We start from the raw sequence: 22559 nt of genomic DNA on the forward strand, positions 1-22559 counted from the left end.
GACTACATTTATTTCAGAAGCATTTTGGCTGTAGAGCAGTGTAATTTGTGTTGACCAAAGTTTTAAGATGTGATCTCAATTGAAGGGTGTCAGATTTAGCCTATGGAATGGGCTAAAATGTTTCATAGGCTGGACTATGCATTTAGGGCTACATATGGCCTCCCATGCGCTGATGTCAATGGGAGGTTTTTCACAAAGGTCATGGGTAAAATATGGTCTTTATGTGGTAATTGAATTTTAGGACCATTGACTTAATGGAACTAAGTCAGTTAGCTGAGTATCTGACTTTTGGTTATTAATATTATTTGTTCAATACTTTATTGTTGCATTTAGCATCACTCATTGGGAAAAATCTGTGCCTCGTTAAGGTCACAGCTATTTCTGCCCTTTGTTTCTAACCTTTCCCTTCACTGTTTGTCTCCTTTGTTGTTCTTATTTCACATGTGCTTCACTCCCTTTCCATCTGCTACAATGGTCAGCAATGAAATAGTTAATTTTGACTTTTAAAACGTTATCTTCAGGCTTTAGATTTACACCTCTGAGTGAGATTAATGGAGGTGGGGAAGTTGACACCTCTGAGTCAGACTGTCTGCATGTGGAAAAAGACAACTTTGTGTTACACTTGGATCACACTTTGGAGACTTTTGTGCTAGAATGTTCTTTTTTTAAAAGACAAACAAGCAAATCTGAGCATGTCATGTGGCTCTCCATGACATTAAGTAGCTCAGACATTTGACTAAGGGTATGTCTACACTACAGGATTAATCCGAATTTAGATAATTCGAATTTGGGAAACAGGTTGTATAAAGTCGATTGTGCGCGGCCACACTAAGCACCTTAATTCGGTTTTTAACCACATTAATTCGGTGGTGTGCGGCCACACTACCCCATTAATTTAAACACAGTAATTCAGTGGTGTGCGGCCACACTAACCCTAATTCGAATTAACAAAATCGATTTAGGCTCTACTCCGCTCGTCGAGGTGGAGTACAGAAATCGATTTTAAGTGCCCTTTAATTCGAATTAACTGGCTCTGTAGTGTGGACGGGTGAAGGGTTAATTCGGATTAACGCAGCTAAATCCGAATTAAAGTGGTAGTGTAGACCAGGCCTTAGCTGGACTGCAACATTCAACAATGCAACAGGAAACTGTATTGTATGCTGGATTAACATGGCTAAAATGATTTTAGAGAGACAAGGTGGGTGATGTAATATCTTTTATTGGGCCAACTTCTGCTGGTGAGAGAGAGATGCTTTTGAGCTTACACAGGGCCTATCTTCAGGTTCGGGAATTGAAACTCGGCACATACCAGAAGAAGAAGCTCTGTGTAAGCTCAAAATTTGTCCCTCTCACCACAGACGTTAGTCCAATAACAGATATTGCGTTCTCCACCTTGTCTCTCTAACTTTACTGTTACTGTTTCTGCCTATTCTTAAGTTTATCAAGCATGATAGAAATCATTTCTTTCGAGAAATCTGCTGCTGCTGCAGTTTCTAAAGAACAAAATGGTCTCTCTGAATGGTGCACTCTGCTGGATGGAGCTATCAGTTTGGAGCTTTTTCCCATTTTTTTTAGTGCTCACTCCCCCCCCCCCCCCTTTTCCTCCTTAAAAAAGTAAAGCGAATGTTGTCATCCAGCTGTCTCCCCCCCCCCTTGCTCTGTTCCACTTTCTCAAACTTTAAACTTTTTTCTAACCTTTTCCATTGTCAGAAAAGTATATAAGGAAGAGAGAGTAGGTTTGTCTTGGTTTAACTTCCCCATCCTTTTTCAGTGGGGGTAAAGAGGGAACAGATGAAAAAAGAAGTCGGGGGGGGGGGGGGGGTAGAAAAATGAAAATCAACAACCAAAAAGTTTCTGTTTCTGAAAACTAAACTAATAGAAATTGAAATGAATGGAAATGAAAAATATGATAGAGAATTAAATGAAAATGTTCATTTAATTTCAAAATTTTTTGCAAAAAATAAATTATTGTTCCAAAAAGTCAGTAAAATACCCTGTTATTTTTATCCATTCTGCCCAAGCCCTAGCTCCTTTTCCAGAAGCATAAGTTTTGCAGGATCATGCTAGATGCCTGCTTTGTATGATTGTATGATCTCAGCTTGTACTCACTGTGATGTTATATGATTAAAACATGACCATGTAGATCATTGTTGCTACCACTGTTATATAATTGCAACAAATCTTATACAAAGTGTGTCAAGTAAGGTGTCAATGGAAAAGTAATGATTTACTGAATATGATTATGCTATTTGTATGCATGTATCATTTTTATATCTGAAGTTATGAATATTAACTATGTACCTGTATTTCAAATGTGTTTGCTCATGTGGTAACACCCGCAAGGTATTTAGCCAGCACATTGCAAAGGAACTATATACGTTGAATGGCCCATCAAAGAACACTTAACTCACAATGGGCCATGGAAGATGCCTATCTACACTTAATGGGCTTTTCCTGAGAACATTCTAACTAGAGTATGGGTAATGGCTTCTGCTATGACTAAGCAAAGCAGGCATGGACATGTGACTTGCACATGTGACTCCAAACCCCATCTTGTTAGCTGTAATTTTTCACAAACTAGAACAATGGGTTTCTCTTCACTTGGGCTATGGCTACACTGGCGCTTTACAGCGCTGCAACTTTCTCGCTCAGGGGTGTGAAAAAACACCACCCTGAGCGCAGCAAGTTACAGCGCTGTAAAGCGCCAGTGTAAACAGTGCCATGGCTAGTAAACTGTAAGCTAATCCCCTCGGGGAGGTGGAGTACATGCAGCGCTGGGAGAGCTCTCTCCCAGCGCTGGCACCGCGACCACACTTGCACTTCAAAGCGCTGCCACGGGAGCGCTCCCGCAGCAGCGCTTTGGAGTTTCGAGTGTAGCCATGCCCTTGGCAGAAGCTATAAAAGGCCCTGGAAACATCCTCCATTTTGCCTCTTTCCTGCTCTGATCTAGTAATGGGAGCATTCTAACCAAGGAACTGAGGACCTTCCAATGATTTGGAAGCAACCAGAGACTTGACTTAAGCCAGCAGTTTATTCCATCATTGCTGTAACCCTGATCCAAGAACTTTGCATTTATTGTATGTATTTCATGCCTTTAACTCTCACCTTTCCTTCTTTTTAAATAAACCTTTAGATATTCGATACTAAAGGACTGGCAACAGCGTGATTATTGGATAAGATCTGAATTGTATATTGACCTGGGTATTTGTCTGGTCCTTTGGGATCAGAAGTACCCTTTGGTCGATGAAATTGGTTTTAAAAAAACCACTCATCATTAAGTCTAGTGGTTTTGGTGGTGATACAAAGACTGGAATGCCTAAGGAGACTGCTTTTCTGACTTCTTGTTAGCTAGTGTGGTGAAACAGAAGTTTACTTTTGTTGCTGGTTTGGTATATCTTATGGGAGAATAACCACCTGTTTGGGGGGGGAGGGGTCTGCCCTATTTCTCAGCAGTTTGTTCTGAATTTGGTATTCTCAGTTGTGACCCACTGAGGCATGGTGACACTCACCCTGCCCTTTTTTTCCTCATCTCTCCACCCTCCCTTTCTTGTCTTAAAAAGAAAAATATATATATTTTCCAGGTTGCTGGCACTCTGGGGCACTTGGGCCTCTGAAGTATTAACTTTGAAAGAGTCCTGGTTTTATGGCTGGAGGCAGAAAAGTGCTCACCAGACCTGCAAGGCTCGTTCCCCTGTCAATTGGAGTGTTGGCAGGGGGGAGCACCATGAAACCTGACAATCTTCCCATGCTTTCAGAGTAAAGGTGCTATGCTAAAGAATGAGAGTGTCGTGTGGAATAGTCAGAGGAGGAATAATGGAATACTTCCTTTTTTAAAAAAAAATTGAAAGGATAATTGCATCTAAGCTTTGACTAGTCAGTGGTTCCAATCAGAGGAAGTCTTCAAAGATTGCAAACTTTTGCTGTAATGGGAACAAGTCAGATTTTCAGTGCCTCATTTTGTTCTCTGCATGGTCTTCTTTCAGTCCCTCTTCTAAGGGAATGGCTCCTTAACACCACCTTCTGCTGAAGGCTTCTTACTCCAAAATTGTGTTCTAAAATCTAGAAACAAATATTATTCTCAAGTTTTAAGATTTACTTTTGGTCTAGTTCACCAAGGATTTTTCTATGCCTGGTTTTAACACTGTGTTTCTTTGCAGGTTCTTGTCACAATATACGCAGACTACATTGCCCCTCTGTTTGATAAATTCATTCCACTTCCTGAGGGAGAGCTCAAACAAGCAATTGAAATGATGGCAAAAAGTATTGACTTTCCTTTGACTAAGGTCTATGTTGTAGAAGGTGAGACTTTTAAGTAAACACACAGAGTTCATAAACCCCTTACTTTTTAGTTTCCTTTTAGTTTTATTGATGGGGGGGGGGGGGGGTATTTAAGTTTGCCAACTCATGTGCTTTAGGTCAGGGCATGTGCTCTAGTTATTTCCATGAAGGCACATAGAGCTGTTTGTGTCTTAGGGTCAGTAAAGTTATAATAAAGTTGCCAGAATGGAAGTTGCCTGTGCAACCTTAATTCAGTGTGTATGTATTTTCAGCATTTCATAGGAAGTATGTTGTAGAGCAAAGAATAAAACCAGGCCTCCTGGGTCCCAGTTCAGTGCATTAAACAAAGGAAAATCCTCTCGCAACCCTGTGCCTCATTAAATGTCCATTTTCTACAGTTGCTGAAGCAAGTATCCAATGGATGAAATTCTTTCACCGTGATTAAAAGCAATGCCATAATACATATGTACAAGGAAGTCAAATTAAGGTCACACAGCAACTTTCATTCTGGGATTTCCTAACTTTTAAGCATTTGACATTGCAACCTTAACATGCTTTCCTAGGTTTAAAACACTCTGAAAATTCATCATGTGGAAACATATCAACCCCAGACATGTCATCAACAGTCTGAATCTAAGACCCGGATCGGCGGGTAGCAATCGGTCTATGGGGGATCGACTTATCGCATCTAGTGAAGACGCGATAAAATCGATCCCTGATCGCTCTGCCGTCGACTCCGGAAATCCACCGCGGCAAGAGGCGGCAGCGGAGTCGACGGCGGCGCGGCAGCGGTCGACTTGCCGCCATCCTCACAGCCAGGTAAGTCGACCTAAAATACGCCACTTCAGCTACGCTATTCACGTACCTGAAGTTGCATATCTTAGGTCGACCCCCCCGCTGTAGTGTAGACCTAGCCTAAGACCTTTATTTCACAGCACAGATCTCGACTACTTGAGCTAAGGGAGTATCAGTTAGTAGTAGTAGTAGACTGTTACCTTCTGTGTGGACCTGCTGCTAAAAGGGGGTGTCATACCCTTTTGCCAGTGGCTTTTCACAACTATTTAATAGAAGAATATTGTAAGTTAGGATTCCTGGGTTCTATTCTTGTTTCTGGCGGGCGTGTCAGATATAGTGGTTAGACAGTGCAGCAAGGTACATTTATTCAGAAAGGCAATGTGGTCAATGTATGAGATTTGGGTTCTATTCATGACTCTTCCAGATGCCACCTTGTGTTACGTCTGCAAAATGGTGTGAATTATATTAGCATGTCTTGTAAGGTATGATACCATGCTTAAGAATAAGGGCTGTGGAATGCACAGAATTGTTAATACCAGTCAGTGGAAGCCTTTAGACTAGAACCCATGTTGTCTCTTAACTTCCAGCACAACATACCTTCTCTTAGGTCAAAAGGATATTTTGCAGCTCCTGTTTTGCCTGTATCCCATCCAGAACCATGTAAGGCTCTCTAGAGTCTAGGAGCAGGTACAGTGGAGTTGCCGTGGAGGGAGCTGTGGGAGTGGGAACGTGCTTGGTGAAAAAGGTCTATAATTTCAGCAGTGAGCCTCTAATAGGCTCTGCTCATCTTGTGCGAATGACAACTTTCAGAGGCCAAATACAGGTTAATTTTCATGGGGACAGCAAAAAGTACCTCTCTGACCTAAAGAGTATCCATCCAAATTTTAATTTCACATGCCACATTATTGAGGCACTGGAGCTCTTTAAAGAAATAGTGTGTGTGTGGGGGGGTGTTTGAACATTTGCAAAACTACCTATTTTTTCCTAACATAATTCTTGGAAATAGCTGAATTGTTGAAACGTACAAAATATTAGACTGAGGTAAAGAGCAAAAATGGAAAAAATTAGCCCAAATTGTTACAGTTTGGCAAAGTTTTGAGCAACTAAAACACAGGCGCACAATGGAAAGTGTTTGGAAACCTTACCTGATCAGTATCATTATCAGCTCGTCCTATTAATTAACTATGGTGCTAACTTAAGATCTGATCCAAAGCTCCTTGAAATCAGTGGGAGCCTTTCCATTATCTTCATTGGGCTTTGGGTCAGCTTTTAGTGTTTAAATCAGTCTTATTAAAACTTTAACAGAGTTAAGGTTGCCTGTTGATAAAACTCAGACTTCTGAAACAGGAAATGCAGAGTTAAGGTAAATGCCCATGCAATCTTAACTTTGCCCCCCTGGAGCTGGCAATAGCCAATGGGAATTGATGATGATTAATGATGGATAGAGGAAAGAATAAATCTCATTGGCATCCTGTATGCAAGTGTAAAGGATATGAAGTGAAAGCTTGGTATTCTGTCAAGGGAGTAGGCTCAGTGTTTGAGCACAGGGCAAGTGCAGGTCACGCCTGTCCATTACAAGGCAGAGTGGGAGTGTGTGTGTGTTATGAGTGTTGTGGAGCATTGCTCAAAGAGATACGGTTGTGCGGTCATCTTCTTTAACTCTGTATTTCCTGATTTTTCAGAAGTTAAGTTTTGCTGAACTTGATGTTCTGGAAAGGGACAAGGTGTCACTGGGCAACCTTAACTCTGCGTTAACAAAGTATTTTGCCATTTAATTTAATTTTTTTAAACAAAAAGATTAATGTTTTTGGTAGGAGCAGTGGCCATTTAGCTAGTTTTGTCTCTTACCTAGGTTTGCAGTTGATATGCTACTGGGCGAAGTAACTCCCTGCTCTCCATGTGTCAGTATATAATGCCTGCATCTGTAACTTTCACTCTATGCATCCGAAGAAGTGAGGTTTTTACTCACGAAAGCTCATGCCCAAATAAATCTGTTAGTCTTTAAGGTGCCACCAGACTCCTTGTTGTTTTTGTTTGGGCTAGGTAGTAATCACAGAATCATCTTAGAATCATAGAATATCAGGGTTGGAAGGGACCTCAGGAGGTCATCTAGTCCAACCCCCTGCTCAAAGCAGGACCAATCCTCAACTAAATCATCCCAGCCAGGGCTTTGTCAAGCCTGGCCTTAAAAACCTCTAAGGAAGGAGATTCCACCACCTCCCTAGGTAACCCATTCCAGTGCTTCACCACCCTCCTAGTGAAAAAGTTTTTCCTAATATCCAACCTAAACCTCCCCCACTGCAACTTGAGACCATTACTCCTTGTTCTGTCATCTGGTACCACTGAGAACAGTCTAGATCCATCCTCTTTGGAACCCCCTTTCAGGTAGTTGAAAGCAGCTATCAAATCCCCCCTCCTTCTTCTCTTCTGCAGACTAAACAATCCCAGTTCCCTCAGCCTCTTCTCATAATTCATGTGCTCCAGCCCCCTAATCATTTTTGTTGCCCTCCGCTGGACTTTTTCCAATTTTTCCACATCCTTCTTGTAGTGGTGGGGCCCAAAACTGGACACAGTACTCCAGATGAGGCCTCACCATGCCGAATAGAGGGGAATGATCATGCCCCTTGATCTGCTGGCAATGCTCCTATTTATACAGTCCAAAATGTCATTAGCCTTCTTGGCAACAAGGGCACACTGTTGACTCATATCCAGCTTCTTGTCCTCTGTAACCCCTAGGTCCTTTTCTGCAGAACTGCTGCCTAGTCACTCGGTCCCTAGTCTGTAGCAGTGCATGGGATTCTTCTGTCCTAAGTGCAGGACTCTGCAGTTGTCCTTGTTGAACCTCATCAGGTTTCTGTTGGTCCAATCCCCTAATTTGTCTAGGTCCCTCTGTATCCTATCCCTACCTTCCAACCTATCTACCACTCCTCCCAGTTTAGTGTCATCTGCAAACTTGCTGATCAAAAGACCTAGCTTTTGTACAGTGATTTTCTTCACTAGATATCAAAGAACTTTTCATTATCTCGATTTTACAGGAAACTGAGGCACGGAGTTGAAGTGATTTGCCCAAGGTCACCCAGCAGACTAGTGGCAGAGCTAGAAATGGTTACAGTCCAGTGATCTTTCCACTGGTTGCTAGGTGATTCCTCATTGCTCCTTTCCCCCTCCTGTACATCTTGTTATAGTGCAATGGGGATGATGGTCATGCTTTGAAATGTTTGCAGCGTGTAGTGGCTGACAGGGCCAGTGAGAGAAATCTCAGACATGGTCTATGTCCCAAAATCTTGACAGTTTTATTATATGGTGCTTACCAAAAGATTTAAGCATCTTAGGGCACGTCTTCACTGGCAACGTTAAAGTGCTGCCGTGGCAGCGGTTTAATGTGGCTTGTGTAGTCACAGCATAGCACTGGGAGAGAGCTCTCCTAGCGCTCTAAAAAACCCACCTCCATGAAGGGAATAGCTACCAGTGCTGGGAGCGTGGCTCCTAGCGCTGGTGCACTGTCTACACTGGCACTTTATAGCATTGAAACTTGCAGTGCTCAGGGGGGTGTTTTTTCACATCCCTGAGCAAGAAAGTTGCAGCGCTGTAAAGTGCCAGTGTAGACAAGCCCTAAGAGAAGACTGGTGTGAGTGTCTTTCTCCTTCCTTTGCCCCACCATTCCCTGCCAACATTTCTAGGTCACCCTCCCCTTCCGATCCAATTAGCACCCAGAACACAATAGCAGCATAGCAGGCTCAGAGAGGTGTTAAGTGATCCATTCATGTCAATGAGATGTTCTTAGCTGAGAAAGCATACCCAGTGGAGCTGAATATAGCCTGAAACAGTAGCTCTGAAACATCAACTGCTGCATTCATGTCAGTCGGTGTTTTCTCCCCTCCTTCCCCAACCCCCCCCCCCGGTTTCCAATTTGTGTCAAGCATTCCCAGTTTCAGCCATGTGTTCTTGGTGCCTGTTCTAAGTTCCCCACCCAGAGGGGCAAGGCTTCCACAGATCGTGGCTCACATGGGGGGATCAGAAGGGAGAGTCAGACCCCTATAACTGGGCAGGGCCCACAGATCCTCGTTTACAGAGGGGGGGTAGGGAGACGGGCTTAGACACCTCCTTCTCTCCCCCCCCCCCCCCCCCCCCCCCCCGCCGCCCCAGAAAGGCAGGCTTCCCAGATCACAAGGAGAGCCAGGAAGAGGGGCCATACCCCATAGATGGTCTGGGGGCCCCCAGATTGGGGTGCAAACATGGGTGGGTAATGTGGGGTTGAGAGGTGCCTCTGCTCCTATTCTCCCCCAGTCGTCCTGTCACCGCCAAGACACCCATCCCAGTGTCCCACCCATTACCTGACCCCCCCCTCCCCCATTAATCGCCCTCCAAATAACCTCTCTTCCTCTCATTGCATCCCAATCCCCTCTCCCCCTATTCCCACCTACTCTTCCACCACTAATCATGCTTCCGTCCCAGGGAAGTTACACATTTGCACATGTAACTTATTTTCTTCTCAAAAACAGTTTAATTACCTTCTGAATATTCTGCTGTATTCAGATTGCATTTCCCTAAAATAAACCCTTTGACAGATTGGAGCCCCTTTTCTTTTTATTTCAGATTTCTGTCCTGGGTTGGATTTGAATTCACAGTGCCTGGAAGCTGTTTAGATTCAGTAATTGGTATATTCTCCCTTGAGTCATTCAGGTCCTGTGATGTAGAGTTAGTTTTCCAGATAGTTAGCCCCTCTCTCTCAGCACTTGCTTAGTGTAATTTGTTTGACATGCCATCAAGCATTTCAGAGAGTGCCTTTCCTAACAGAAGAATTAAACTCTTTAGCTAATAAAGTTATAATTTGATTTCCCCCCAAAGGGCTAGTGGGTGGCTAACTCTCAAGCACCTGAGCCCCTGGTGTGATCTCAACTCTGCTTTGATCTCTGTGAGCAAAAATTCATTGCTAGATATGTGAACTTTAAGAGAAGCTGTTTTTTGGGAGGGACTCTGTCTTGGGAACCCCTGGTTCAAATGATCCCAAATTTGGGTCACTGACCAAACCCCACACTCCCAAGAGGCATTCCAAGTAACCATACAGATTTTAGAGCACTTACAAGAGTTGGGCTTTAATAATTCCTAAAACTAGCAAAAATTACTCCACATATTTATGAAACAGTGTTTTTGAACAATTCTCTGTTTGTAGCAAATTAAAAAAGGATTTAGTCCTCAGTGTGGACTATTCAAAAGAGGAAAAATATTTTAAATGCAGTCATTTGAGTTTCCCAATAGCAAAAGGAGCCTTAGGGTATGTCTACAATATGGAGACTATAGCAGTATCACTATGTCACCGTAGCTATGCCAACATAACCCTGTAGCATAGATGCAGCTTACACTGGCAGAAGGGATTTTTCCATTGGTATAGAAACTCCACATTCCTGAAAGATAATAGCTATGTCAACAAAAGTATTCTTCTGTAGACATAGCTGAATCTATATGAGGGGAAGAGGGGTTATGTCAGGTCATCATAGCTATTCTAAAGTGGTTGTGTGCCAGCATAAATGTAATCAGGGTCCCTGGTCTCATACAGCTTAACTCTTTTGCAGCATTAATTACATAAATTTATAAAGCCAGAAGGCACCATTGTGATTATCTGTGACATCATGCATAAGCTTCTCCCATGCTGAAGAGTAGCCCTGTACTTGTGGGAGAGGTGCAGGATCAGGCAATCAAGGCTGGCCTGATGGGCAGTGCAATAAAATTATAGGGAAGATGAGGCTTTGATGTGAAGGGCTTTGTAGTTAAGAATAAAAGTTTGTGCTTGACACAGTGGAAGAGAACTGAGTTAAAGATGAATTGAAGATTATGGGCTTGAGGGACAGAAAGGATGAAGGTACCATTTCTTCACTGATTTAGAGATGAGATGTGCAGGGGAGAGCTTCCAGGAAAAGATCAGGAGCTCTATTTTGACCATGTAAAGTTTTAATTGCTGGCTTGATGTCCACTAGGAAATTCCAGAAAAGGGGATGGAAACACTAGTTTAGATGGAAGGAGATTGGTCTGTAGTAAAGAGGTAGATATGAGTCATCAGTATAAACATGGGGACATACAAATTTCTTAGTTTCATAGAGATTAAGGTCAGGAGGGACAATGAGATCATCTAGTCTGACCTCCTGTATAGCACAGGCCATTAATTTTCACCAAGATACCCCTATATTAAGTCCAAAGACTTTAGTTAAACCAAAGCATTTCAGTTCTCAGGAGACTAAACTGTGTGCCACAGGGAGAGACCAAGGTGCCACCAATGCCCATGACCCCTGCAGTGACAGGAGATTGATTAGGTGAGACATGCCCAGATGATCACAGCAGGTGAGCCATACTCCAAGCTGCAGAGACAAAAATGCACCTCTTCCCCCAGATCCTTGCCAAACTGACCACGTGAAAATTCCTTTCCGACCCCAGATCTGACAATCAGTATCACCCTGAGCATGTGAGCAAGATATTAGTCAAGCATCTAGAAAGAGGATTCTCTATACCATCTTAGAGCACTGCCCACTACATCTAGCCTCCATTCCAGCTGTGGCCAATTTGGTGCTGCAGAGGAAGGCAAAAAAAAAAAAAGAGAGAGAGAGAGAGAGCAAGAGAGATTGAGAATACATCTGGCCACTTGTGTACTGGGGGTGAGCTAGGGGAAAATACCTTCCTGACCTGTGCTAATGACCATCTGAAGCACTGAAGCATGAGATTTGATTATAGATGTTAGCTTAATGCAGAGCTGTAGTGTTAATCCCCAAGGCCCATGAAGGAAGGGAATGAAGGGGATTCGTAGATTCACTGTTTCCAAGGCCAGATGGTACCACCACAACTATCCAGCTCAACCCCAGCACCCAGGATGCAGAACTTCTCCCAGAAGCTGGATAAAAGTACATTTTTAAAAAATATATCTAGTTTAGTCTGAAAGGCTCCAAGCAATGTTGAATCCATCACCTCCCCTCGTAAACTGTTCCAATGTTTAATTAACCTCCCAGTTAGGACATTGCATCTGAATTTAAAGGTTGAATTTTTCTAACCTCAACTTCCAGCCATTGCATCTTGTTATGCCTTTGTCAGCAAGGTTGCAAAGCCCTCCACTATCAGATATATTTTCCATGTATACAAGTACCAGAATTGCCTTTCCAAATCAGACCCATAGAATCATAGATGATTAGGGTTGGAAGAGACCTCAGGAGGTCATCTAGTCCAACCCCCTGCTCAAAGCAGGACCAACCCCAACTAAATCATCCCAGCCAGGGCTTTGTCAAGCCAGGCTTTAAAAACCTCTAAGGATGCTAAACCTCTAACTTTAAAAACCTCCCTAGGTAACCCGTTCCAGTGCTTCACCACCCTCCTAGTGAAATAGTTTTTCCTAATATCCAACCTAGACCTCCCCCATTGCAACTTGAGACCATTGCTCCTTGTTCTGTCATCTGCCACCACTGAGAACAGCCTAGCTCCATCCTCTTTGGAACCCCCCTTCAGGTTGTTGAAGGCTGCTATCAAATCCCCCCTCACTCTTCTCTTCTTCAAACTAAAGGTCCATCTAGTCCAGTATCCTGCCTCTAACAATGGCCATTACCATATGCTTCCAAAGAGGGTGTAAAAACCTCACAGTAGTGGATATACCACCTGGACCAGGTTACTTTTTAAATTATTACTTTGTTCCAGTACCATTTCTTCTAAATCCTCATGTGTTACCCAGGTTAAATGCCAGTACCTCATGCTTTACCTGTTAAAACACTGGACAGTAATCAGTCAAAAGCCTGTGTTTCAAAGTTGCAGTAACTAAAACAGGTAATGCTACTTTTTATGCAGACAGTTTGGTCTGATGGCTAGAACAATCAGGCGACCAGGGTTTTATTTCCAGCTCTGCCATTTGGCTCCTGGACAATTTGGGCAAGTCACTTCACCTCTCTATTCTTCAGTTTCCCCATCTGTAAAATAGAGATGACATTACATAAGAATTGGGTATTATAATTTTACCCACCCATTCTTTCTTAAATAGTTGGTAACCAGGGATTTAAATATTCATATGCATCCATCCACCAGATTTCTATAATAGCAACTATTGAAGAATTTTTCTCTCACACAAGAATTTCCAGTCCTTTCAGCCAAGGCTCTTAACATTGGTATCTACCACAGCAATTAAAAAATTGTTCTTTTCACATTCTGTGATACCTTAGTTTGTTATGTTTGTGACACTTTGAGTCTGAGTTATGTCTGGTCTGTCCCCTGCAATTCGCTACCATTGCTCTAGTTAATTCCCTAGTGATATTTCCTGTGGTTGTCACACTAAGTACTTCCTATCAGTGTGATACAGCTAATTGTGTAGAAGTATGTGGTTCTTTCATTTTGTGATCACAGCCTCTTTAAGGCTACATAAGGCTGAGTCTACACATAGTTTTGTACCAATTTGAACTATTTTGGTTCGGGGTGTGCCTTTTATAATAAAACTAGTGAAATCAGCATTCGTCATGGTGTGGATGCAGTTATATTAGTATGAAGGTGCTTATACTGGTATAGTTTATTTCTGTACCTGTACAGGAGTAAGCTACATTGATATAACAACTTTGACACTGGTATACTAGGGAATTGTATCGCTTTATACTGGTTTCCAACAGATTATAGTTATAGTAGCACAAAATCCATGTAGTCAGACTCTAAATTTGGTATTTTCAAGATTACAAACTTCCTTCCAACACAGCTGCCACTTGCAGTTTATGCACAGGAAGGAAAACTCTCCCTTCAGGAGGGAAGGAAAATTTAGCACATCCCTTGAAGATCACAATAACTGTTTTTTCACTGGTTATCATAGTTACCAGAGTTGGATTATACATCTAGAAGGAAAGTGCTGTGATTGAAACTCCTGTTCACTGCTCAGGAGTTTGCTTTATAACAGTCTTTTATGCATAAATATTTCCTTTCAGAAGTATCTGTACCTAATCTACTCAAGATTTTTCCTCTGCCAGTTTTTTTGGAAGATAGATTATAATGTTTTAAATACTCACACCAACAATCAAACATGAGAAACTCTCCTGAAAAATTTTAACAAGAGATATATTTCTTACACAGAATTAAAAAAAATTATATAAAATTCAAGGGGCATAATTCATAGATTTTTAAGGCCAAAAAAGGACTATGATGATGATCTTGTCTGGTCTCCTGCATTACATATGCCTGAGAATTTCACCCAGTGATCCCTGCACTTATTTTTTAGATATCCAGTTGTGATTAAAGACTCCAAGTGATTAAGAATCCACCACATCCTTTGATAAATTGTTCCAATGGTTGATTACTCTCACCATTAAAAATGTATGCCTTCTTTTTAGATTGAACTTATCTAGCTATTGCTTCCAGCCTTTGGATCATGTTATGCTTGCTAGACAAGAGAGCCCTTTACAATCTTAAATCCTCTTCCTATGTATGTACTTAGGCTGTAAACAAGGCACCTCTTAATGTTTTTTTTTAAATAAACTAAATAAAGTGAGCTTCTTTAGGCTCTCACTGTAAGCATGTTTTCTAGACCTTAAATCATTCTTGTAGCTTCTGTGGACACCATAACTGGCCACAATATTCCAGTAACAATCTCACTAATTCTGTATGCAGTGGTAATAACACCTTAATATTTTTTAGTTCAGTGTTCGACTCTTATATATGCAACTGTCAGATATGCCGTTAGCCATCATGTTTCACTGAGAGCTCACATTCCGTTGGTTTCCACGATGGCCCCTAAGTCCTTTTTAGAGTCTCTGCATTTCAGGATGGTCTTCCATCCTAAAAGTGTGACCTAACTTCTTGGTTCCTAGATGTATGACTTATATTAACCTGTACTAAAATGCATGTTCAAGTCAGTCCAGCTCTCCATTCAATCCACGTTGCTGTGTAGAACTGACTCGTTCTTCTTCGAGTGATTGTTCATGTCCATTCCAAGCAGGTGTGTGCGCGCCGCATGCACGCCAACTGGAAGATTTTCCCTTAGCAGTGTCCGTAGGTTCGACCCTGGTGCCGACCCTCCACCCCCTCAGTTCCTTCTTACCGCCGGTGACGGCTAGCTGGAACTTTGCTCGCTCTCGCAGCAAGCCTAGCAGTGTCCCTATTGAGTGCTTATAGTTCGTTTTTACATAGTTCATTAGTGTTGTAGATAGTTAATAGCTGTTGGGGGGCTTCCCCCCCCCCAACGTGATCGTTGTCCCGTCCTGGGGCTTGCCCGGGTCCCCAGGGTTTAAACTCTGCGCGGACTGCGGGAAGTTTATGCCAAAGAGTGACCCACACTTTTCCCGCTTGAGGTGCCTCAGAGAAGGCCACCAAAGAGACCGGTGCACTATCTGCAAGGGGTTCTGTCCCAGGACTCTTAAGGACAGAGAGCAGAGACTTAGAATGCTCCTGATGGAGGAGGCCTTGCGGCCACACTCGGACCCCAAGCCTGCCGACCCAGCACCTCTTCCTCGGTGCACAGCGCTCCGGCACCGTTAGCAAAAGAGGAGGCTCGGTCTAAGAACTCTAAGTCTAAGAATCGGGACATAGAAAACCGGCCTCCATGCGGCACTGATCACCATCTCCGGTGCCCGCGAAAAAGAAAAAGCCGGTGAGGGGCCGATCCCCCCCACCAGGACCTTAAAAGGCCAGCGGCGTCCACAAGTGTGGTGGACAAGCCGTTCCACAACTGCACCCTCCAATGATCCCGTTGACTCCTGCCCCTGTGCGGGTGCAGTGGAGTCCGGACCGATCTGGGTCCCTGGACCTCAGCGAGGATGTGCGCCTCCCTTCGACGCCAGAGGCGGCCTCGGACTTATTAAGCCTCCCGGTGCCGGCCTCCCCGCGCCGGAGGGAAGAGCTGCCAGGGACGGCCCGACCCCCGATCCAATCAAGGGGCAAGCCGGCCATGATGACGCCACAGTCCCCACCCCGCACCGCTCTGGCAGTACCGGTGTGAAGAAAGTGTTCCGCGGCCTCGCGGCACCGCTCGCCGGCAACAGTGGGTACTGCCCCTCCTCGGTCTTCATATTCGGAAACCGCGGAGGCGGAATCCTATCACTCCAGTAGATCAAGGAGCAGGAGGTCAGCTTCGCAGGCAAGCCAACAACCTTACCCGGCGCCGTGGCAGCAGCAGTGGCAGCTGCCCTCCCAGTGGCCATTCTGGACTCCATGGGCTTACCATCAGACCCTGGGACAGGTGCATGGTCCGCGCTCCAGGTCTGCGTCGGTTTCTTCAACGTCGGTGGCTCCGGCGCAGATGCCGCCACCACCGGCACCGCTGTCCGACAGGAGTGTGCCACAACAGACTCCGGCACCGCCTAATCAGACACCAGCACCGATGGGGGCCATGTCTTCAACGCCGCAGGCGCCGCCCAGCACGCCTCGTCATTTGGTGTCAACCCCGGTAACGGTCGCGGTGCCGCATCCTACATCCGCACCGGCTACGCAACCTGAGTACCGTGTGCCGCAGGCCCCTGCAGAGGCCGGTGGTAGTGAGGACGGTCCTCTGCAGGTGATCTCCTCCTCTTCCTCGCCTGACGAGGCACTCGCGGGAACTTCAGCGGCACCGGCCCTAGAGGACAACCGGGTGCTTCAACAGCTACTTAAAAGGGCTGTACAGAGCCTGGCGATCCAGGTGGAGGAGGTCGAGGTGGATGTAGACCCAGTAGTGGACATCCTGGCTCCCTCGGGCCCATCTAGGGTCACCGTACCATTGATCAAAATGATAGCCGACACGTCCCGCACCCTTTGGCAAACACCAGCTTCTTTGGCCCCTACGGCCAAAAAGACAGAGAGGCGCTACTTTGTACCCTCCAAGGGCCATGAGCACCCATATACTCACCCTCCCCTGGACTCTCTGGTCGTGGATGCAGCCAACCAAAGGGAGTGTCAGGGCTTTCAAGGGCCCACACCAAATACAGGGAGGCCAAAAAGTTGGACCTCTTTGGTAGAAAGGTGTATTCAAGAGGGGGTCTCCAACTATGCATAGGCAACCAACAGGCTATAGTGAGCCGGTATGGCCATAACACGTGCTCGGCCTTGTCCAAGTTCGCTGAACTCCTTCCCCAGGAATCGTGAACAGAATTCTCTGCTCTGGTGGAGGAGGGCAAGCTGATCTCGCGCACATCCCGCCAAGCGGTCCTGGATGCAGCGGATGCAGCTTCCCGCATGCTGGCCACTGGTCTAGTGATGCAGCGGGGGTCCTGGCTTCAGGTCTCGGGCCTTCCACATGAGGTCCAGCAGACCATCCAGGACCTCCCCTTTGAGGGGCCCACACTGTTTTCCAAGAAAACGGACAAGAGGCATCATAGCCTAAAGGACTCAAGGGTTACCTTACGCTCGCTGGGCCTGCACACTCCAGCCACCCAGCGCAGGCAATTCAGGCTGCAGCCGACCCCAGAACCACTCCCAGAGCCGTACCAGCCCCAGAACCGCCCGGAGCTCTCGCGTAGGGGGAGTAGAAGCGGCAGGAGGGAGGCAACAATTGCCCACTGGACAATCGTCTGGCCAGCTGCGGCCTCCGTTGGGGCCTAAACCCCAAATTTGATGGTGCGGTCGAGGACGACCTACCAGTCAGGACTTTGGATCCTACCAATCCTACCTTTTTGTCACGTCTGTCCCCTTTCTATCGAGCCTGGTCCCGAATCACATCGGACAGTTGGGTGCTCCGCACGGTAGAGCGGGGATATTCTATCCAATTCTCCTCGCTTCTGCCCCACCAGCCCCCCTCCCTGTCCCTCTTCAGGGACCCCTCTCATGAGCAACTTCTATTATCATTCCCTCCATGGATCCAGGAGAGGACGCGTATTTTCATATCGCGATAATCCCTCAACCCAGGCATTACCTCAGATTCGTCGTGAGCAACGCCTATCTCCAGTTCGCAGTTCTGCCTTTCGGCCTGTCAACGGTCCCGAAGGTCTTCACAAAGTGCATGGCAGTTGTAGTAGCCTTCCTGCGCAACCACGAGATTCAGGTGTTTCCCTACCTAGACGATTGGCTCATCAAGGGCCGCTCCAAGGCACAGGTGGAGGCTCAGGTGGTCTTTATCAGACAGACCTTCCTCGAGCTCGGCCTCCTGCTGAATGAGGCCAAGTCTACCCTGTCTCCCGTCCAGTGGATAGAATTTATAGGGGCAGTTCTGGACTCGACGCAAGCCAGAGTGTACCTACCGGAGTCCAGGTTTCGGTCCATGTCAGACATCATTCTCGGTCTCCGGCATTTCCCGACCACCACAACAAGGAGCTGCCTCAAGTTGCTGGGGCACATGGCAGCGTGCACCTATGTGGTATGCCATGCCAGGCTCAGGCTGCGCCGTCGTCAGTCCTGGTTAGCGACTGTGTACCGACCAGCCAGGGATGCGCTGGACTCTGTGGTGACGCTTCCCCGAACAGTGCTAGATTCCCTCCAGTTGTAGCTCGACCCGTGGGAGGTCTGCGCGGGAGTACCCTTCGCTAGCCCTCAGCCATCCCTATCCTTGGTGACAGACGCGTCAGATACGGGGTGGGGGGCACATCTGGGGGACCTCAGGACCCAAGGCCTCTGGTCCCCAGAGGACCTCTCCTTGCACATCAATGTCAGGGAGCTACGGGCGGTTCGTCTCGCCTGCCTGACCTTCAAATCTCACTTTGCGGGCAGGTGTGTTGCAGTCCTCACGGACAATACCTCAGCAATGTTTTATATCAACAAACAGGGGTGCATGCTCCCCTCGCGTTGCCCCTGTTCCTGGACCTGATCACACAGGATCGAGGCTGCCTCCGGCACCCGAATCTGGAATCGCTCCACCTCACAGCCTGGATGCTCCATGGCTAAATCCGGTGGAAATGCAGGGCTCACAATAGGTTAGACAAATCCTCCTTGGTAGCAGGAAACCCTCCACCAGGGCCACATACACAGCCAAGTGGAAACGGTTTTCCATCTGGGCAGAACAGCGGCGACAGGCTCCATTGCTCGCCCCGATCCCACTCGTCCTTGACTACCTACTTCATCTGAAACAGCAGGGTCTTTCCCTCTCTTCGGTTTGGGTCCACTTGGCGGCCATCTCAGCGTTCCACCCAGGAGCTGACGGTGGTTCAGTCTTTGCAAACCCACTGGTCAGGCGCTTCTTCAAGGGCCTGGATAGGCTTTTCCCGCATACTCGACAACCTGTTCCGGCTTGGGACCTTAATTTAGTCCTTTCCTGCCCTCATGGGGGCCCCCTTTGAGCCCCTGGCTACATGCTCATTAGTGTATCTCTCCTATAAGGTTGCATTCCTCGTGGCTATCACCTCAGCCAGGAGGGTATCGGAGCTCAGAGCCCTGACGTCCGAGCCTCCATACACTGTTTTTCACAAAGACAAGGTCCACCTTAGGCCATACCTGGCGTTCCTTCCTAAGGTGGTCTCCCAATTCCACATGGGTCAGGACATTTTTCTCCCTGTGTTCTATCCTAAGCCACACTCCTCCAGCACGGAGCGTAGGCTGCATTCCCTGGACGTTCGCAGGGCCCTGGCATTCTATATTGAAAGAACCAAACCGTTCAGGAAATCAACCCCTCTTTGTTGCTGTGGCTGACAGGATGAAGAGGCTCCCCGTCTCATCACAGCATATCTCCTCATAGATCATGGCCTGCATCCGTGAATGCTACGATCGGGCTAAGGTGCCTGCCCCTCCGATCACAGCCCACTCCACAAGGACACAGGCCTCCTCCGCGGTGTTCCTGGCTCAGGTCCCGACACAGGAAATATGCAGAGAGGCCACGTGGTCTTCAATCCATACATTCACGTCCCACTATGCCATCATGCACCAGGCCAGAGACGATGCAGCCTTCGGCCATGCAGTGCTCCAATCCGCAGTGAACTCCAACCCCACCGCCTAAACTCAGGTTTGTGAGTCACCTGCTTGGAATGGACATGAACAATCACTCAAAGAAGAAAAAATGGTTACTCACCTTTTTGTAACTGTTCTTCGAGATGTGTTGTTCATGTCCATTCCAATACCCACCCTCCTGCCCCTCTGTCGGAGTGCCGGCAAGAAGGAACTGAAGTGGTGGAGGGTCGGCGGGCCCCTATATAGGGCGCCATGGAGGCGCCACTCCAGGGGGCGCCAGGGCCGACCCTACGGATGCTGCTAAGGGAAAATCTTCCGGCTGGCGTGCACATGGCGCGCACACACCTGCTTGGAATGGACATGAACAACACATCTCGAAGAACAACAGTTACAAAAGGTGAGTAACCGTTTTTTCTTATTGTTTACCACTCCACCAATTTTTGTGTCAACTGCAAACTTTTCTGGCAAGGAATTTATATTTTCTTCCCTATCATTGATAAACTTTTCAAATAGAAGTGGACCAAGAACACATCCTTATAAGGCCCCAATAGAAATGTACCCATTGCATGACTATTCCCCATATGGAATTACTTTTTGAGATATATCAGCTAGCTAGTTTTTAATCCATTGAATATGATGCATTGATTTTTGTATAGTGCTAAACTAAAACTATATAAAATTTCACATTTAAAGGCTATTTTCTTACAGAGAAAATTTTATGCCACGTTGTAAGTCCTTTTCAGAACACAACCTTAACTGTGGTGTTGTATACAGTGCCTCTATAATAGGTTTTGCAGATAAAGAAATCTATCCCTATAGTATGTATGTAGTACAGTAATAGATTAAACAAACCTAACAGGGTGTCTAAAAATATGCTTCAACCTGAGATTTAATGCATTTTGCAATGGATCAATGCCTACTGACCTCAGGGTGGAGAGGAAATGCCCTTGAAAGACTGTTAAATAGAAGGTTGCACCGTTAGATTTTAATGCACACAAAGTACTTTGACCTATGTTTTTAATGTGAATTTTCATCCCCACTAGGTTCCAAGCGTTCCTCCCATAGCAATGCTTATTTCTATGGCTTCTTCAAGAATAAACGAATAGTGTTGTTTGACACCCTCCTGGAAGATTACTCTGCACTGAACAAAGAACACCCAGAGGGAGAAGACGGTGAAGATGATGACACAAAGTCCAAAGTCAAAGTGAGCTTCATTTTTGTTCTCCTGTCATGTAGTTTTCCTGATCCCCCAGCGAGATTCTCCCTTACATCTTCTCCGTATTCTGTTGTAGGATTGTGAAACCGTAAAAACAAAACCTTGAAAGCATTTGAAACTTCAATATTTATTTACAAGAGACTCTCTGAGACATTGGTACAAATGCACTTTCCAAGGTTGTGGATGGGTGCAACACCAAGAGCTCAAGAATCTTGGCTAGAGGTTCCTAAAAATCTCTTGAGAGCTCTGCTGGCCTCTCTTTCCACCTCAAAAGTTCTGGGTTCTACCTTCCTATACCATTTCTTCCCTCATTAGACCTTGGTATATCCCTCACCTGTATCTGTCTTCAGCTGGAGACCTGATAAATTTACTTCTCTCCCCATTCAAAAATCTTTTCCAGGCAGTCACAGCATGTTTTCCTATCCAGTCTTGAGGGACTGGCAAAAAGATTCCTGACTTCAATCCAGGAAGGGCCTTCAGGAGGAGGAGGAGGAGTGGGTTGATCTCCTGGTTATATTTCAGCTCTGGGGCCAGAAATAGACCTTGTTCTGCAGAACAAAGTCTGCATCCTGAGAAAGTCTGGATAGCAAATGTAATCCACCAGACTGAATTTGTAAAACCGACTTGAACCAAAAAACGTGGATTTCAGTCCGGTTATAAAAGTTTTGGGGAAATAGTTCAGACTTGAACTGTTTGGAGAACACATTTAAATGTCTCCAAATGATGTGTTCTTCAGTAGTATAAGCACATTTATTTTACAAAGACTGATTGCACGATGATAACTTTCTCCACCATCCTGTATGTCAGTCTAGACAGTGTCCTACCAGCAGAGAGAGGACAGGACAAAACAAAATCTAGGACATCCTCAGCATTATGAAGGTAGCTGGCTCAGCAGAGTTTTCTTCCAAGCAGCAGACAGTCCTTTCTCTGTCCACTAGAAAAATTCATGGAGGATAGGTCCATCAATGGCCATTAGGTAGGATGGGCAGGGATGGTGTCCCTAGCTTCTGTTTGCCAGAAGCTGGGAATGGGTGACAGGGGATGGATCACCTGTTCTGTTCATTGCCTCTGGGGCACCTGGCATTGGCCACTGTCGGAAGACACAATACTGGGCTAGATGGACCTTTGGTTTGACCCAGTATGGCTGTTCTTACCCGAACAAGAATTTTCCTCAATCTTTTCTTTTTGCTTCTGTCTCCTCTGTGGAGCACTCTGGGTAGGGCAGTGCACCATCTCTGTGTGTCCAGCTTCCTTTTAGATAATGTCTCCTGGTTTTCAATAGCTCATTTTGTTGTCTCCTTGCCTGGAGGCCAGAATTTTTATTTTAGAGGTATATTAAGGCCCCCAGACATAGCAAATGAGACCAAACAGATAAAGCTCAATGGTTATTCATTATATTGTTAAGTTAACTCATTCAGTTCCATTATAAGTGGAGAGATGTTATGAAAGTTCTGTATAAAAGGGTGTCTATGTTGATAGGACTATC

The 22559-nt window shown here is 45.6% G+C and overlaps 1 protein-coding gene across 2 annotated transcripts in view; it reads left to right on the forward strand.

Annotated features, from left to right (window-relative positions):
• ZMPSTE24 (zinc metallopeptidase STE24) overlaps window positions 1-22559 on the forward strand; it is a 105230-nt gene that overhangs the window by 65205 nt on the left and 17466 nt on the right. For both annotated transcript variants that reach the window (XM_024199600.3, XM_024199601.3), the window contains 2 exons: window positions 4158-4299; window positions 20901-21061. In XM_024199600.3, coding sequence (XP_024055368.1) covers window positions 4158-4299; window positions 20901-21061 — 303 coding nt within the window. The remainder of the gene's footprint in view (window positions 1-4157; window positions 4300-20900; window positions 21062-22559) is intronic.

This window comes from Terrapene carolina, unplaced genomic scaffold, assembly GCF_002925995.2.
Source record: "Terrapene carolina triunguis isolate 2854851 unplaced genomic scaffold, T_m_triunguis-2.0 Scaffold236, whole genome shotgun sequence".
NCBI classification, from domain to species: Eukaryota; Metazoa; Chordata; order Testudines; family Emydidae; genus Terrapene; species Terrapene triunguis.